At 38.3% G+C, this 18,839-nt stretch overlaps 1 protein-coding gene across 2 annotated transcripts in view; it reads right to left on the bottom strand.

Moving 5' to 3' along the window:
* Nucleotides 1-17,924, bottom strand: part of spata17 (spermatogenesis associated 17) — a 75,355-nt gene extending 57,431 nt beyond the window's left edge. The window contains exons 1-4 of one of the 2 annotated variants that reach the window (XM_062025799.1): nucleotides 17,801-17,924; nucleotides 12,245-12,334; nucleotides 11,134-11,215; nucleotides 9,746-9,796 (exon numbers count right to left, since the gene is read on the bottom strand). In XM_062025799.1, the coding sequence (XP_061881783.1) occupies nucleotides 9,746-9,796; nucleotides 11,134-11,215; nucleotides 12,245-12,334; nucleotides 17,801-17,868 (291 nt within the window). In that variant the 5' untranslated portion in view covers nucleotides 17,869-17,924. The remainder of the gene's footprint in view (nucleotides 1-9,745; nucleotides 9,797-11,133; nucleotides 11,216-12,244; nucleotides 12,335-17,800) is intronic. The other variant, XM_062025809.1, reaches the window with a different exon arrangement.
* Between the last annotated feature and the right edge of the window lie 915 nt (nucleotides 17,925-18,839).

Here is an 18,839-nt window from a genome sequence, read left to right as displayed (position 1 = left end):
CATACACAGGAGGGGAGAGAATGATTCAAAAAGAAGTGTCACAGGGGGATTCTGGGATGATTGTTTTTCCCACTGTGTCTTTTCGCTTCCATTCACACATCAGCAAATATTTCTGTGGCAATAAAGGGCTGGCGACTACCGACTCTCTTCACTGATTCGTTCTTGCTAAGGGTCACTGGTACTCCATTTCTGATTTATTCGTATGTGCACACACTCTTGCAAATACAAAGTGGTGGCCATGGAAATGCCAAAGTTTTTGCAGCATAAAATACATACAAGGACTTTTTACTTTTAAACAAACAAATATTAGAAATCATTACACTGTTTCCTCAGATTGTGACCTTTGCTCGGTTAGACACTGTGCACCAATAAATTATTCAATTGAAAAAATAAACGCCACACCTCAAATAGATGCCTGTAAAGTGGGTGTAATTACCTTTACCATGTCTGATACTGCCATGTGTTAGAGTAAATGTTACTACCACAACACATACCGCATGCAGAATAATTAATAAGAATGGATAGGATTTATACAGCACTTTTTCATATTTCAGACCCATTATTCTTTCAGTACAGTCACATTGGTGGTGTTAAGCGACATGTTTGTGGCCACAGCTGCCCTATGGTAGACTGACGGAAACGTGGCTTCCAATTTGCGCCAAGGCCCTCTCCAAATATTACTAAGCATTCATTCACTGGAGACAAAGTGGGTCATGTGCATTGCCCAGGAACACAGTGGCAGTGATGGCGGAAACCAGATTCAAACAAGGTTTCTGTACCATTGCTGTATAGGGATGGGCGATATGGCCTAAACTCTATATCGTGGTATATATTGTATCATCATGCGATAACATCCCAATGTATTATTTGGTAGTTAAATGATAATAGAACCATTTCGAAACGGGTTACTAAGGCGCCTAATTTGGCGGCTGACGTATGCGTATCACTTAAGCAATATTTTATTTATATTAATATTTAATATCGATCTAACTACTGTTATTATCCAACATATTCTGATAGTATACTATCGATGTTTTTATCCATCCACCAAATTGTGTTTACATTTAAGAGCTCTAGTTTGCAGTTAGCATATCTTCCTGGTATGTAGTGTAGCATGTTTAGCTGTTCTTTGTCCTCCAGGGATGACACTTATAACAAACATAATTAATTTGCTGCCATCAAGGCAAGAATTACTGACTAAAAGTGGCTTTGCACTGTAAAGGACATTAACCGCTTGCAAGAATGCTACAATGCTTTTAGGACGCGTTCCTACACTTGCTGCTGTCAAATATGCAGGACACAGCTAGAATGTGTCATCAACATGAATTATCACAATATAACAGTAGTATTAATTTGGTGGAGTTTACAGTTAAAGTACAATGCTGAGGGATGGTATTCTCTGCAGTTAAGTACATAAACACCCCCTTGATACTTGATACCATTTTTCTCTCAGATTCACTTTGACTTCAGCGTTTAGAGGACATGACACAATCCAGACAAAACTCATATTAAACTCAAGAAGTGAACTAGGAACTTTGCTAAGTAAAGTCTGGATTGGCCCTTGTGGGGTTCAAACTTAGATCCTTCTTACATCACCAGCCGCAGATCCAATTCCCTGCTCCATTCACGTTGACTTATCTTCCATTAAAATTGCTATTGCATCCTAAAGGAAGCTGTGATATTTTATAGGGGTAATAAAGCGCTTTTTCCTCCACCTGAAGGAGCTTCTGCTCCGCTCCACATGGTGACAGCAACCCCTGATCTTTTAACCCCTGACCTGCACCAGCTGTGCCAAACACTACTCCTGGATATACGTCCTTTTAATGTGACATTTACTGAAACCACTGGGTGGTCACTTCGAGTGTTTTGTTTTGCAATAAAGTGTAAAACTTCCATTTCCAAGCCTTTCCACATCAGGTTCAAGCTATTTTGTCCAGCTGTTCATTGAAACAACCTCTTCAATAAAAGCTGGTGGATTTTATTTTTTTGCTGGTCTATAAAACCTCCTAAGGGTTGACACAGAATGACGTTGTTAGCCAAAGGAAGATGCTGTATGGAACTGTAAAAACAAATATAAGGTTTCTGTGCAAATTCCATGAGTAAAAATGCCAAAACATCAGTCATAGTCAGAGTGAGATGATATATTGGCTGCACAGGAACAGCTGCTCTCCAGCATTTGGGAACAATTCAACACTGCAGAGCTATTAAATGTTGCAAAATCTAAGATGGCAGAAAATACACTTTACAGACATGCAGGTGAAGTGTAGAGATACGATATCTCAATCAAGCATGGTTGGACGACACTCAAGTTAGGTTAAAGAGAACTGCATTTTTGGGGGGAATTTTGCTTATCATTCATAATCCCTATGTATGTTCTTACTTTTTTATGCTTTCTAAGTCATAAAATATGGCCCGTATAGGTGGCTTACAATGCAGCTAATGGGAGTACACTACTCTGCCCTTGAAGCCCCCTAAAAAACATCCAAACGACACACTTTTTACATCTTGTGACCTGAATATTGACCAAGTACTATTGTTATTATAATCGCTAACGCGGAAACAGTATTTTTGATCACAGTGAGATAACTAGCTCCATCCATCCATCCATCCATCTATCCATTTTCTACCGCTTGTCCCTTTGGAGTCGCAGAGGTGCTGGAGCCTATCCCAGCTGCAGTCGGCTGGAAGGCGGAGTGCACCCTGGATAAGTTGCCACCTCATCGCAGGCCCAACACAGATAGCTTGTGCTGCTTTAATGACATATTGAGCCAGTGAGCTGTTTCGTCGCCTCGGACTTGGTAAAAGTTAATTCAAGATTATAAATCAGGCATCACACCTGGATAGTAGAAGGTTCTAGCCATAAACCGAGAAGTTGGTAATTGTTCAACTTAGATCGAAAGATGGCGAGAAAGACACGGAAAACACTAGTTTGGGGCCACCTTTCTTTTTTTTACCCTTTGTGACTACCGTATTTTTCGGACTATAAGTCAGTTTTTTTCAGTTTGGCCGGGGGTGCGACTTATACTCAGGAGCGACTTATGTGTGAAATTATTAACACATTACCGTAAAATACCAAATCATATTATTTAGCTCATTCACGTAAGAGACTAGACGTATAAGATTTCATCGGATTTAGCGATTAGGAGTGACAGATTGTTTGGTAAATGTATAGCATGTTCTATATGTTATAGTTATTTGAATGACTCTTACCATAATGTTACGTTAACATACCAGACACGTTCTCAGTTGGTTATTTATGCGTCATATAACGTACACTTATTCAGCCTGTTGTTCACTATTCTTTATTTATTTTAAATTTCCTTTCAAATGTATTCTTGGTGGTGGGTTTTATCAAATAAATTTCCTCAAAAAATGCGACTTGTATATGTTTGTTTCCTTCTTTATTATGCATTTTCGGCCGGTGCGATTTATACTCCGGAGCGATTTATACGGTATTATGATTACCATACATCTTAATCTAAACGGGAAGATGTGAACATCCCATCAGTCGGCATCACAGTGAGAGTAGACATTGTACAGTAAGTGATAGTTTTATTATGTTTGTAGGTTTTGTTTCTTGTTTAGCACTTAGCAATAGTGCTACATGATTCTTAGTGTTTAACTAGAGCTGCATCTGTTAAGCACAAAGCTTCTAAAACTTGCAGATCATCCTCCTTATGTTCAGGCTCAAAAAGATGGTTCTGGATCATCATTTGTCGCAAATAATCGTTGTTAGCTCTCATGAAGTTTGCATGAGTAGTAGTTGTTGTTGAAGGGAAAAGCGAACATTGTGATGCATCTGTAAAATTAATACGCTACCATATACTTAAAAAAAGAATAATATGTAAAAATCGCATGTTATTACGCATGTTATTACGAATACACCTATTACATTGCATATACAGACCCTTTCCAAAAAAGTTTTATATGCTGAAAAAGTTTATTTATTTTCATAATTCCATTCAAAACGTTAAACTTCCATATATTATAGATTCAGGGCCCACAACTTAAACAATTGCAAGAATTTAGTTGTGTATTCATACACAATTTGGGCCTCTAGCTCACAAAACCCGCAAAAGCAGGATTTCAAAAAAATTGAATACTGTGAAGAAATAGGCCCAAATTTTACAAGGCATTTTAAACTGAGTGTCACATACTACTCATCTACTAAACTTAAAGCACCTGCACAGGTTGCCATTAAATTGCTTCACTTTGGTTCAATTAGTTAGGATCAGTTAGGATCATGATGGAGAAGACTGCAGAAAACCAGAAGACCATCATTGATACCCTCCATAGGATGGGTAAGCCACAAAAGTTCATAGCTAAGGGCTGTTCACAGAGAGCTGTGTCCAAGCATATCAATGGAAAGTCCAGTGGAAGGGCAAAATGTGGCAGGAGAAGATGCACCACCAGAAGAGCGGACAGTGGGCTTCTGCGGATTATCAAACAGAGAAGATTCATGTATCTGGCAGATAAGTAAATGGTGATTTCTTCATAGTATTCACATTTTTTGAAATCCTGTTTTCGTGGGTTTTATGAGCTAGAAGCCCAAATGATGTACAAATAAACAAGGAAAGAGTTTGTATACTACAACATGTATATACAACATTGATGGAGGTTTTATGTTTATTTACAATATAGAATGTATAAAAAAAACAACTTGTATTCTTGTCTTACATAAAGATTGTGAATGATGGGCAAAATTCCCCAAAAAGTGCAGTTCCCCTTTAAATAAGGTTACTTTATTAGTACGCAAAAGTAAACCAGTTTTGCAGGCAGCAACTCATACCTCTAATAATTCAATTTTAGACAATTACAGTCTTGCTCATAACTTTACATACCCTGTGGAGAATTTATGATTTCTTGATCATTCTTCAGAGAATATGAATGATAACACAAAAACCTTTCTTCCACTCATGCTTAATGGTTGTGTGAAGCTATTTATTGGCAAACAACTGTATTTACTCTTTTTAAATCAAAATGACAAAAGAAAAAGTACCCAAATGACCCTGTTTAAAAGTTTACATACCCCAGTGACTTTGATCTGATAACATGCACAAAAGTTGACACAAACAGGTTTGAATGGCTAATCAAGGTTCCAATCCTCACCTGTGACATGTTTGTTTGTAATTAATGTGTGTGTATAAAAGGTCAGTGAGTTTCTGGGCTTCTGACAGACCATTGCATCTTTCATCCAGTGCTGCACATATGTTTTTGGATTCTGAGTCATGGGGAAGGCAAAATAATAGTCAAAGGATCTGCGAGAAAAGGTAATTGAACTGCATGAAACAGGAAAGGGGTATAAAAAGTATCCAAAGAATTGAGAATGCCAATCAGCAGTGTTCAAACGCTGATTAAGAAGTGTTGTTTGCCAATAAATAGCTTCACACAACCATTAAGCATGAGTGGAAGAAAGGTTTTTGTGTTATCATTCATATTCTCTGAAGAATGGCCAAGAAATCATAAATTCTCCCAGGGTATGTAAACTTATGAGCACAACTGTATATGCAATTAAGGAAGCCCCTTTTCTGTTCTAAGTTTGTTCGTTTAATAAGATTCCAATTACTCTTTCTGGAGTTTAAGTACACACATAGCAAGGTTCATAAAGGCATTTTTAGAAGGATATTGAGGGTAAAACCCACATTAAACATTTTGGAAAGAACTACGAGAGATGGTAAGGCAGTTCTATAAGCCATTGTTAAAGTCATACATCAGTGACCTCTGACATAATACAAAATAAATTGACAACACAATTTGATATGCTGGTAGACTCTCAATTTGTACATTGGAGCCTGGATATACAAGTTGAATTATTTTTGGTGATGGAGCTCGTAACTCAAAATACTCATATATCAATTTGATTTTCCCCATTAAAATTAATGTTTTCAATTATTTTCAATTATTTTATTCAATGGATATCATTCGCTTCTTCTCAGCACTGCCATTTACCCTGACTTTCTTCCGACCCAGAGCAATAAAAACAAAGTTTTATCTGTCAAGATAGCCATCTACAATTAGCTAATGCTAGCGTGAAAGACACTCGATGTTTGGTGGATCTTGCAGGGTTAACTGTAGTATTTGCTATGTCAACTAGTGGTAGGGAGGTATTTGAAGCTGGCTCGTAACTCACATTTTTGCTTGTTTTGTTTAACTTAAAATGGGTCTTATGATTCTAATTTCCATTTCACACACTTCCTTGTGGTCTACTTAACCTGTAATGATGGTGCTTTTAGTCAAACTGTTGCAATACTTTACAGACCCATCTTCAAGCCAATGATCTTTAGCTTCCTCTTTCAAAAGCCTTTTTAGTGCCATCCAGCAATAAGTATACAGTACATGCTAAAGTCTCCCTATTTCAAATGACATCCCTGCACGAATATAGCATTATATGTAGCATGTTTGTATCTGTAAATAAACAATACGTAGCTAAACTACAATGCTACATGCTATCGTATCAGTACAAATGGTCAATCTACTGTTATTTGAGTTGCCGCTTCATTGTCTTCACCATTCCCATAAACTTCATTGACATTGAAAGTTAACCAGGCCCTTTCTACTTCTGGAGTTCATTGCAGACATGTTTTTGTTTGGACTACAAACACGCTACAATAAATAAAAATGGAGTACTGGCGCAACATGTCAGCTGGAAAACATTTAAGGAGATAGCCGCTGACCCCACGAGTTGGCAATGACATACATTACAAGTCGGGACAGACCTCAAACGTCTCGTTTTGAACAAAAATATATTTTATTCTGAATATTTTCTCAACGCACCCATAGTGTGATTTCAAACTTCTGGGGATCCAAAATACACAAAAACAGCTGCCAACAGGCAAAACCCTATTATACAAAACCCGCTTTTCTTACCTGTTGGTACCTGCTTTTGTGTATTTGGAATCCGCGTAAATCCCGAAAATTTGAAATCAAACTATGGAGGTGTTGAGAAGATTTTTATAAAATAGTCTTGCCATCCTTCCTACTTCCACTAAACAATCCGTTTGGAATTTGCCCTCATTAGTGACTTTTTTCCCATTGGTGGTTTCAGCGGATGATCCATATAAGTTACAATTTTACAGAGAGTGTTTGCGCCAGTCTGACATTGTAGTCCACACTGTAGTCAACAGAGACTGGCTCATAAATGCACATGCATCCCCTGATGTTGCCATTTCTAATACAAAGTCGAGTATAGTTGGGATTTATATCTGTCAGACTCGATATGGAAACGCTAAAATCTACAACATGGATGACGGCGAGAAGTGGAGGCACGTAAATAACACCCCCCACAAGACGGCGCATCCTGAAGAGACAGTCAGAAAGCAGCTTGAAAACGGTCTGTCAAACATAATCCATGCAACATTTTGACCATAGAACCACCATTACAGTACATGTTATGGACCACAAAGTGTAGGTAATATGACCCATTTCAAGCAAAACATTGTCCGAGAGCCCTTTCCTAAGTCGAGGTATAAAAAATGTATCCCGAAGAGTAGAAGCTTTTATACTTTCATTGCACACTTTGAACTGCTTTGTGTAAGTTTTAGAGTTAAGTGGCCCAATACTTTTGCCTAAATACAGGGCGGACCTGGTACATATTAACAAATGTTCATGGAAGTGAAATCAGCAATTGTTGAAACTGGGATAATGGGTAAGATTAAATAAGCTCCGCATCTTCTTACTTCTTTTCAGACTTTGTGGAAGCGTAAACATGTGATATACAAACGTGTACTTCAAATTTAATTTTGTAAAGCATCTTTGAAATAAGCAAAGCCTTGTCAATTACCATTACCCTACAAAAAAAAGATAATGTATACAGTCAATCAAATACATGCAAAATAAACTGGACTAATATGAATGAATAAAAGGATATTATTGCAATGCATGAAATGTTTCATAATTGCCTAAAACTGACATATTCAACCCTCCATCTATCCATTCTTTCCCGCTTGTCCTCATTCGTGTTACAGGTAAGCTGGAGCCTATCCCAGCTGACTTTAAGCGAGAGGTGGAGGCACATATAGACACTCACACCTATGGACAATTTAGTTTTAACAATTAGCCAAACATTCATGTTTTTGGAATGTGGGAGGAAGGCAGAGAGTACCAAGAATAAACTCACGGACACACAGGGAATTCCAGGCAAACTCCGCACAGATATGCTCAAGTGTAGATTTAAACCCTGCTCCAGCATAATCTAATTTAAACACTGCCTTTATAGCTTTAAAAAATGTATATACTGTGTAGTCCGATAGCTTGAAAACAGACACAAATTCTAAAAAAAGGTATTGTAGATGTGGAGACAGATAATAGTGAACACGGCTAGAATGGTTTTTGGGACAGATATATGGATATATGATTAATGGATGGAAGGATAGTTGCCAGGGTTTCGCCTAGACCGCCAAGATACCTGTGGCGGCGGGGGCGTGACCATGGGCGTGGCCACCATGACATCATCTAATAATTAGCCTTATCTGCTATGATCTGATTTTCTTTAAAAAAAAAGGTTTCACTAGTATTTTTTTAAATTGACTCTTAGTTTTATCCTGCTTCTAAATATGTGTTTTAACTCCTGTGCAGCACTTTGTGAAACAGTTATTGTTATCTAAAATGTGCTATATAAATAAAGTTGACTGGATTGGATAACAAAGCTAAAAAAAGTTATACATACTGTAAAACAAATCTGTTATTATTAATTAGTATTAAGATATATTTGTATATCGTTTTGCCATATTTTAAATTTTTGTTGCTTATTGTACAAGTACTTTGAGAATTTTTCAAGTGTCATTCTGGAGACTTTTAATTACTTTTTTTTTTTTAATTAAAAACTACAAGCAAAAATCTAATCTTCTGGTGTTATTATAAAATGTAGTCGTGTTTAGAGACTCTTGACTTCTGTCCCTCAATGTCCCTGACAAAAGAGGCTAGCTACAGCAAGCATGACGTCACACTTGCTTCACGCTGCTCCAGTTGAACGTTCTATTCTTAAAAGCCGCCACTGTCCTCTTAATAATTGCGCATTGTGTAGATCGCTCTCAGCGGGTATATCTGGTTACGTCCACATCACAGACATGCTGACAACGTTTCAGACAATGTTTTGCGTCTTGTTTACGTCGAGGTTCGCCAGCACTGTTTTCGGTAATCAAAGCCTTTTTTCGCTGTTCAAGATTTCTGTATATCACTTGTCAATAGTGCGCAAATAATAGGCTATATATATATCCATTAATACTGTAACGACCTGCTGGTGGTAATGTTTAATGTTTATGTGGTTTGGATTTAATGTCAGGTTTTCCATGTTTGCAAACACACTGTCCGTGCCTGAAAGGTGATTGGCTGAGAAGGACGAAGAGCTGTTGTGTGTCCGACAGGCAAGCACGGACTTACGGAAACGGAAGTGTGTACACAGGAGCTAAAACCTGTTGGAATTGTTCCATTTGTTATCATAAGATAAGTAATACAAGTTAGAAATAGTGTCAGACGTTGTGTAATTTCTTCTTGGGGCTACAATATATTATATTATTAAAAATTTTATTTCAAGTAAAAAAAACAACTAATTTTCAAAGTGTGGCGGTAATAAAAATGCTGCGGCGGTACGTCACATTCAATTACATTAAGGGGAAACCCTGGTTGCTGTGATGGACATTTTGTCACAATGGTCACTTTTGATCCGGTGTCTCGTCACCACGCACACGGCATGTCCCTCCACCATGACATCCTATTTGTTTCAACTAGACACTGTGGCGATATTTACCCTAACAGCCATCTCGTTGTAGAAATTCATCTTCATGATAAAATATGCTGCCTGTGAACACAAAGGAATAGACAGCGTTACATGTTGTCTCGCGGCCCTCTGATCTGTCCACAGCAGGCGTCAAAGATAAAGAGCTCTTTATACATAATACATTTCACACAGGCAGCACGGATAGGGCCACTCCACGGGAGGAGAGGGGGGAAAGCACCAGAAAAGAAAAAGACAAAGAGTCACGAGGGTATGGTAGAAGAGAGCGAGAGAGAGAGCGAGAGAGAGAAAAAGAGAGTGATTAGGGGGACTTTGTATCAAGGGGAGGACAGTGCTCTCTTAATACACCAACACGCGCTAAGGCCAAGAAAATCTATGGCGGTGAAGCAGTGAGCTAATGGAGATGTATGACGGCCCAACGCGCTCCTCTGGATTTCATAATCAATGACAGCTTCGCCAGAAGAGACTAACAAAAGGCCAGAGAATATGCGGGCTGTCACACACACCGTCAACCAGTGGGGGCACATTTCAGGAGCACTCTGAAGAGTTGGCCAATAAATGGATCCATATTTCAGCACATCTTTTTTTTTTTTTTTTAATACCGACAGGCAAGAGACAGAGGAGACGGGAGACTTGAAAGGAGGCTGTAAATTCAGCTTGATGTTCGGAGATGAGGCTTTTGTCGAAGTCGCATTAAACATGTTAAAGTCCAAAATTGTGGAAGGATTAAGACAGTTGAGGAACGGAGCCTCTCTCTGGACTCATTCCGAACTGTGGAACGTGTGAGAGATTCAAATTGCCACTCGTCTGTTCCCAAACAGCCTCTTTTTAGCCCATATATGCGATGTGACACATCCTTCATCGTTTATACCAGTGCCCCTCGCCGCCATCCCCCCACCCCGCACCACACTTGCAGTGTTTTTTTTTTTTTGAACGCCTCCCAAACGGTGGCTGGCAGTTATGCTTTAGCAAACAGTCAATTTAGGGGCATGATAAATAGCTTGTTGTGATACGTTTACAAAACTCAATCCAGGGGAAAATTATATGTGAGAGCGCTGGGTATTGGATCCGGTATCAACAATCTGTTCAATTAGGAAGCAGTTGGAGGCAATATGCTGAAAATGTGGCCTTGTTTTACTAAAGCACACACAGGTGCACCGCACTAACTACTTCTACCATTTCTCTCCACACTCATTCTAAATGCATCCAAGGAATTGCCTTGCAGATAAAATTATCTCATATTACATCATATATCGTAAGTGCTAATTCCCCATTGTATAATGAGTGAATTATATTTCTTAAGGTCAGATGCAGGGACTTAGGTATATAGCAATTGAATTCTAATGCCTGTTATCATAACCTAATCAATACATCTATAGCGGTTCCTGGTTTGGGCTTACCGTCACCATTTGTCTGAAAAGTGCCCTTGCTCTGAAGCCCCGCCATATCTTCTGTATAATGACCGCCTTCTCGTGCAGATGCCTGCAATAAAGTCATATTGGGCAGAGGATTAGATGGCTATTTTGTGCACATTAAATGGGGGGGACTTAAATTAAATTGTGAATGTATTTTGATAGTGGGTCAAATAAAACCTAAAAACACAATAAATCCTATTGAGATGCAAATGATAATAACTAAAAAAAGAATGAATATCCTGCTTAAAATGTATTTAAATTAGGTGTTGACGAGAACAAAAAAATTAAATCAATAATAAACTCTGTTGAAAGCAAGGAAAACGGCGATTTTGCTTGCTCACAAAAGGTTATGATGTAAAATAATGGAATTAAAAGGTCAGAGAATCATTATGCTTCTTCACACACAGGAAATTGCTGCTCCTCCAGGCCTTTCTATCATGTCCGATGAGCCTTCCCTCCCACCACCCTTAGAGCAGCGGCACACATTTGTATTCATCTTCAAACATACTCTAAATGCAAGTCCATTGCAGATCTCCACCTCCAATGAGGCCATCCATTTCCAAAAGGCCATTTATACACCCAGAAAATCAATGCTTATAGTGGGATAGGACAACCCCAGAGTTGCACTTAGGCAGCTAAAATTGTTGCTAATCATCCACTTAACGCTTTGATCAATTAACTAAAGTAATCTGAATTAACCTACTGTCTGGAAGTTTGTCTGCTGACCCTGCAGAATAGCACTGGGGTCGCAGCACAGAACAGGCATGGAGATAGACGCACAATGTGTGTGCGTGCGTGCGTGTGTGTGTGTGTGTGTGTGTGTGTGTGTGTGTGTGTGTGTGTGTGCGTGTGTGTGTGTGTGCGTGAAAGGAGCACATAGAACTAGCCACATATATTCCTCAAGGCCATTTGCAAAGCTCCTGGAGTCCTATGATTATGGGAGTGAGCCAGTATCAGAGTTTTCCCTGTAAATTAACATAGCCTAGATGTTTTATAAGCCCTGAAGGAAAAAGACAAAGCTACAATTGGTGGGACGTGTACAGTATGAAATAAAAAAGGTCATGTGACAAATAAAGACATGAGGACCATGTATTACCTGATGTAGATTCTCACCCTGTGGCCTCTGAACCAGCTCTGGATTTTGAGAACAGCCTTGAATTCGGCCCGTTTGTTTGCCTCAGCTAACCTAAAGCAACATGCAATTGTCAGTTTCATAACGACGACTTACTTTTGAATGTTTGTTTTAACACTTAATAAGCTGTCGCTCCACAACCCGGAAGTACGATTTATTTTACACTTAAACTTAAACTAATTACAAAAGTACACTTCACTCACTAACTGTGCTACAAAAAAGATCAGTTACAATAATACATGATGTTTGATATAGAGAACATACAAACCCTTTCTTTATTAAATCAAGAATAATGAAATTCAATGATTTGGTGCATTTGCAAACAGCTAAAATTATGTAAAAAGCAAACTATAACCTGCTACCCTACAATGTACAACAATTCTTCTCAACATGGGGAGAAATATAACCTTAGAGAAAAATCTAACTTAAAACACTTGTATACACATACAACACTTAAAACTAGGGATGTCCGATAATATCGGGCTGCCGATTTTAAATGCTTTAAAATGTAATATCGGAAATTATCGGTGTCGTTTTTTTAATTATCGGTATCGGTTTCTTAAAGTAAAATGACGTAAAATGGCGACTCTTGATGACCTCATCAAACCGCCGCGAGCGGAGCATGTGTTACCGGTGCTATAGCCGGTGCTAAGAAGCGGGCTCGCTCGGTGACTGACTCACGACACCATGTCTATGGTTTGGGAACATTTTAAAGTGTGTCCGACTGATAAAAAAATGGCAATTTGCAATGACTGTAAAAAGTTGGTTATGCGAGGAGGAACCAAGACGTCTTCGTTTAATACAAGCAATTTGATCTCCCACCTCTTCAAAAATCACAAGGAGATACATGCTGAATACAAGCGGAAGATGGATGCAAAAACACCAAAAAAAGGTAGCACACAGTTGTCGCTTATAGACTGCGCCGAGAAAAAAACAAAATACGACAAAAACCACCCCAGAGCGAAAGCCATAAGTCAGAAAATAATTGAGTGTATCGCCCTGGATAACCAACCATTTTCGATTGCACAAGACAAAGGCTCTCATACATACGACGCAATCTCATCTGCATTTGAAGGGATGTTTGAGAAATGGAAAATCCCCAAGGCGAAAGCCCACGTTGTGGTCAGGGACAACGCACGCAATATGGCCAAAGCCACGATGGAGTTTGGTGTGGCTAGTCTGCCCTGCGTGGCGCACACTTTGCAGCTTGCAGTGAACGGAGGTGCCCTTTCGCAACGCAGCATTTCGGAAGCTCTGGCTGTGGGGAGGCAAACTGGTAGGCCACTTCAAGCACTCACCACTAGCTTGCAGTCGTTTGGAGGACGTACAAAAGGAACTCCATATGAAAGCCAAAAAGCTCCAGCAAGATGTGTCCACCAGGTGGAATTCCACCTTTTACATGATGCAGAGCCTGGTGGAGCAGAAGAGGGCATTAAGTGCATATGCTGCTGATTACGACCTCCCTGCAATGTTGACAGCAACCCAATGGGGAATTATGGAGAAGATGATCACCCTACTGGGACCTGTTGAACAAATAACCAGAGACATCAGCCGTGCACAGGCCACTGCTGCAGATGTTGTCCCTGCTGTAGTGTCTCTGACGCGGCTGCTTGCCAAGGAGGATGACTCCGATAAAGGTGCGAAAACAGCCAAACATGTACTACTGGAAGCCGTTTGTGATCGCTTCAAAAGTGTCCAAAGTGAGCCTCTTTATGTCATCGCAACCATGGTTGATGCTCGTTTTAAAGATCGCTATTTTGACATGGATAAGAAGGAGGCAGCACGCAGTCTGCTTCTGAAAGTGGTAAATGAAATGGCCAGCCATGAGAGTGAGGATCAGCAAGGAGAGTCTGCTGGTGCCCAAGGAGAGGCTGCTGGTGCCAGTACAGAGGACATTGGCCAGGAGGAGTTGGACCAGGAGGACTGCCCCCCTAAGAAAGCCCGAACTGGAATCTTGACACTGCTGGACATCTACCAAGAAATCCTCGAGCAGAATGATGTCACTGAACAAGAAACTGCAGGCAAGACAGCATCAGAGGTGAGTAAATAATACATTTTATTAACACATTTGATTTGCTGAGTGCTTCAAATGAAAATGTACATAAAATGAATGAAATACACCCAAACATGTCTGTCAGTGCTTTGAAGAGAAAATGAAATATATATATATGTTTTTTCTTTATTTCCACCCTTTTCTTTAGGTGTATGGATACCTGGGAGAAGCTATCCTCAAAAAAGGATGCCCTTTGGAGTACTGGAGGCTCACCAAGGACCGCTTCCCTGCTGTTGCCCGTGTTGCACGCAAGTACCTCACCGCACCCTGCACCGGTGTCGACAGCGAACGTCTGTTTAGTGCTGCCGCCCATATCATCGACAAGAACAGAAATCGCATACATTGTGACAATGCTGAGATGCTTGTTTTCATTCAGAAAAATCTACCTCTCACACGTGATGACAAGGAGAAAAAGAGTTAGCCCACTCTTTGAGCTTCATCTGTTGCACAAATAGACTAATAGTCTGGACGGAGTGAAGCTGTTTTATTTATGTTTTGTGCCTTTTTTCCCCATGCACTTTAAAGGATGGCTGTGTTTTCTACTAGTCTAGACTGAAGCAGTTTTATTAATGTCCATGCACTTTAAAGGATGGCTGTGTTATCTACTAGTCTAGACTGAAGCAGTTTTTTATTTTTGTGCTTTTCTTGTTTTTATTTGCACATTTTTGTTACTCATACAAATACATTAAGAACAGGGCAGATTGAGCCCAGTTTATAGTATACTCTGGACTGAAGCTGTGTGCCTTCATTGTTTTTGTAGCTGTTGTTTTGAGGCATGTTTAAAAAAAATTAATAAAACAATGCACTTTGTCAAAGTACAGTGTTTCCCATAGTTATAGTGGGTTATCAGGATTATTTCAGGGAGAGCATTTCCCACATTCCAAGCTGCTGTTTTGAGCCATGTTAAAAAAAATAATGCACTTTGTGACTTCAATAATACATATGGCAGTGCCATGTTGGCAATTTTTTCCATACCTTGAGTTGTAAGTTGTTCTCTTATTTTGGAAAACCTTGTTACATTGTTTAATGCATCCAGCGGGGCATCACAACAAAATTAGGCATAATGTGTTAATTCCACAACTGTATATATCGGTATCGGTTGATATCGGTATCGTAATTAAGAGATTGGACAATATCGGAATATCGGATATCGGTAAAAAGCCATTATCGGACATCCCTACTTAAAACCTTTAGTATATTATGGAAGTAGAATTGTCTCACATCAACTTACATATATCAATATGATATTAATACATATGCATATATTAATAAATATACAAATACAAATGTTATATACAAATAAACAATTTGTATAAATAAACGAGTATTTGTAAATATATTTTTGAGATTTGAAAATATATACAAATACAATTTATAAATATAAAAATGTGACATACAAATAAATCAAGAATTTGTATAATTAAACATGTATTTGTAAATATATTTTTGAGATTTGAATATAAATATGCTTGATTTTGTATTTGTATTTGTTTTGAATTTGCATATGTGGATCGCTTTTTTGCTTTGTGTCGATTAGACATTCCTCCCACAAACCAGAAGCACAAATAAATGTGACCAACACACTCCCCTGAACAACCAGCAGAGGACACTGCAGCCAGAGCGGTCTCGGTCATAGAGATGGTCAAACACTGGCGAGCCAATCAGAGGCACACTAGGGAGGGTCATATGATGATTGATATATGATAATTATTTGACACACATTGCACTCATAAGAGATCAGTATCTACATCGGTCATTAAACGGCATTGATACAATAAAATAAGCAGCTAGCATGGTCTTTCAGATTAACTGGATGAATTAGCATTAGCTAATACAACGCTAACGTCAGCAAACTCAAGCCCGTTGTGCGTTCTCTCTGTAAAGACGTGTAATGTTTTTGTGCAAAGAACTGCGGGCATTTTGCATATAATGCATATAATGCTCTGTGACCGAGACCGCTCTGGCTGCAGTGCCTTCTGCTGGTTGTTCAGGGGAGTGTGTAGGTCACATTTATTTGTGCATCTGGTTTGTGGGAGGAATGTCTCATCGACACAAAAGCAAAAAAGCGATCCAAATATGCAAATTAAATACAAATACAAATACAAAATCAAGCATATTTAAATTCAAATCAATCAATCAATCAATCAATCAATCAATCAATGTTTATTTATATAGCCCTAAATCACAAGTGTCTCAAAGGGCTGTACAAGCCACAACGACATCCTCGGTACAGAGCCCACATACGGGCAAGGAAAACTCACCAAATATATATTTACAAATACACGTTTATTTTTTTACAAATTCTTGATTTATTTGTATGTCACATTTTTATATTTATAAATTTTATTTGTATGTATTTTCTAATCTCAAAAATATATTTACAAATACGCGTTTATTTATACAAATTATTTATTTATTTGTGTATCACATTTGTATTTCCATCCATCCATCCATTTCTACCGCATATTCCCTTCGGGGTCGCGGGGGGCGCTGGAGCCTATCTCAGCTTGTATTTGTATATTTATCAATATATGCATATCCATCCATCCATCCATTTTCTACCGCTTGTATGAATATCATATTGATTATATATATATATATATATATATATATATATATATATATATATATATATATATATATATATATATATATATATATATATATATATATATATATACATATATATATATATATATATATAAGTTGATGTGAGACAATTCTACTTATCATATTGATATATTTAAGTTGATGTGAGACAATTGTACTTCTATAATATATCAGCATGTGAAATTGAATTGTGGAATGGATTACGCAAATAAATAAATAAAAAGCACTAATTTGATTCACTTTAAGAAACTGTTCACATTTACAAGTACGAGGTAGAATTATGACAAACATATTGAACGGTATTAAAAATATATAATATTCATATCATTATGTGAAGCCTAACTAACTAGTTATGTAAAAAACTGTTGTATTCATAATTAATTGATGTGTACCAATGAAGAACAGAAAGTGAACATGTGTTAATACCGGAATTGCTCTGAGATAGAAAAGGAGTAGGATTAAATAAACTCTGCATTTTCCTACTCCTTTTCGGAAATGTTGTACAGAAAAAATGAAAATGTGTTATGTATCATACTGAAATTGTATACATGTTAGAAATATACTTCAACCAACTAACCAACATAAACTGTCGCTGCACAACCCGGAAGTGCACTCTTAATGCAAACTAATCAAAATTACGGTACAATCAACTTTAAGGTGGCTAAATGTAAATATATAATTACGTGTATTATTCATATAGGTATACACAAAAAACCGTAAGTGAAATTGTTAAGGTAACTTAGCTAGAGTTTACTATGCGTGTTTAGCCTAAATCTTAGTTTTAGCGTATTTAACACCCGAATAACGTGTAGCTAACTAGAAAGCCTTCAGAAAGAAAAAATAATCGTTACCGATACCTCTCTTTGTAGAACTGTTGTTTTCGGAACTCTTCAATCTTACACCTAATCTTCAGGAGCTCCGCCATGGCCACCCTCCTGCACTGGGCTGCGTTTTACTGTTGCCAGGGAAACCAAGCTGTCAATCAACAAAGAAGATCCGATCCGGTTGAAAGTTACTTCCGGTAAAGGTTGAAGATGGAGTTTTTTGTGTGTGTTTTCTTCATGTTTCCTCAAACAATATTCAAAAGCACCGACATGAGTTATACTATTTGTGGTCTGCATAAAGTTTACCGTCAAATTACGTCAATTAGCAGTAGCTACGCACGTTATTTGCTGATGTTGTGTTTCAAAGTAATGGACGTTCATGAAGGCTCGCGTCAGCATCTACTGAATATGCGGTGAGTCCAACCTTAATGTTTCACGGCAAAAGTGTCTAATTACCAATGTTTGTCTTATATTTAGTTTCATGTCTTCAATGTCAATATACTTTCATAAAGTACATATTAGACCCGTGGTGTCCAAAGTGTGGCCCAGGAGCCAAGGCCTTCAGGTCATTATTTTATCGACCCACTGAACATTCTAAAAATACTTATTAAAAATAAAACATAAAAAAGTGGAATCAAAGAGCATACAGTTGAATTGTGACAGTGAAAAGTTGTAATGTTGATTTTTATTTTATTTTTTTGTCCTGTCCAGCTTCTTAGCATACAATGATTCCCGGGCACAGCCACTGCTGCTGCTCACTGCTCCCCTCACATCCCAGGGGGTGGACAAGGGGATGGGTCAAATGCAGAGGACACATTTCACCACACCGAGTGTGTGTGTGACAATCATTGGTACTTTACTTTAACTTAACTTAATGTACACATACTGTACATATACGTACATACACTCATGCATATAATCACGTTTCAGCAAACATATTAACGTTGGCCCACAGTAAACTGGGTAACACATGGCACACTGACAAAGCTTAACCTATTGTTACTATAACAATCTACAAGGTTAATATAGTTGGCTTCTCTTTCTTCCCCTCCATTTATCTGCTTTCTTTTGT

The sequence above is a fragment of the Entelurus aequoreus genome, linkage group LG02, assembly GCF_033978785.1.
Source record: "Entelurus aequoreus isolate RoL-2023_Sb linkage group LG02, RoL_Eaeq_v1.1, whole genome shotgun sequence".
In the NCBI taxonomy this organism is placed as follows: Eukaryota; Metazoa; Chordata; class Actinopteri; order Syngnathiformes; family Syngnathidae; genus Entelurus; species Entelurus aequoreus.
This window is presented reverse-complemented; position numbering and strand designations above follow the sequence as displayed.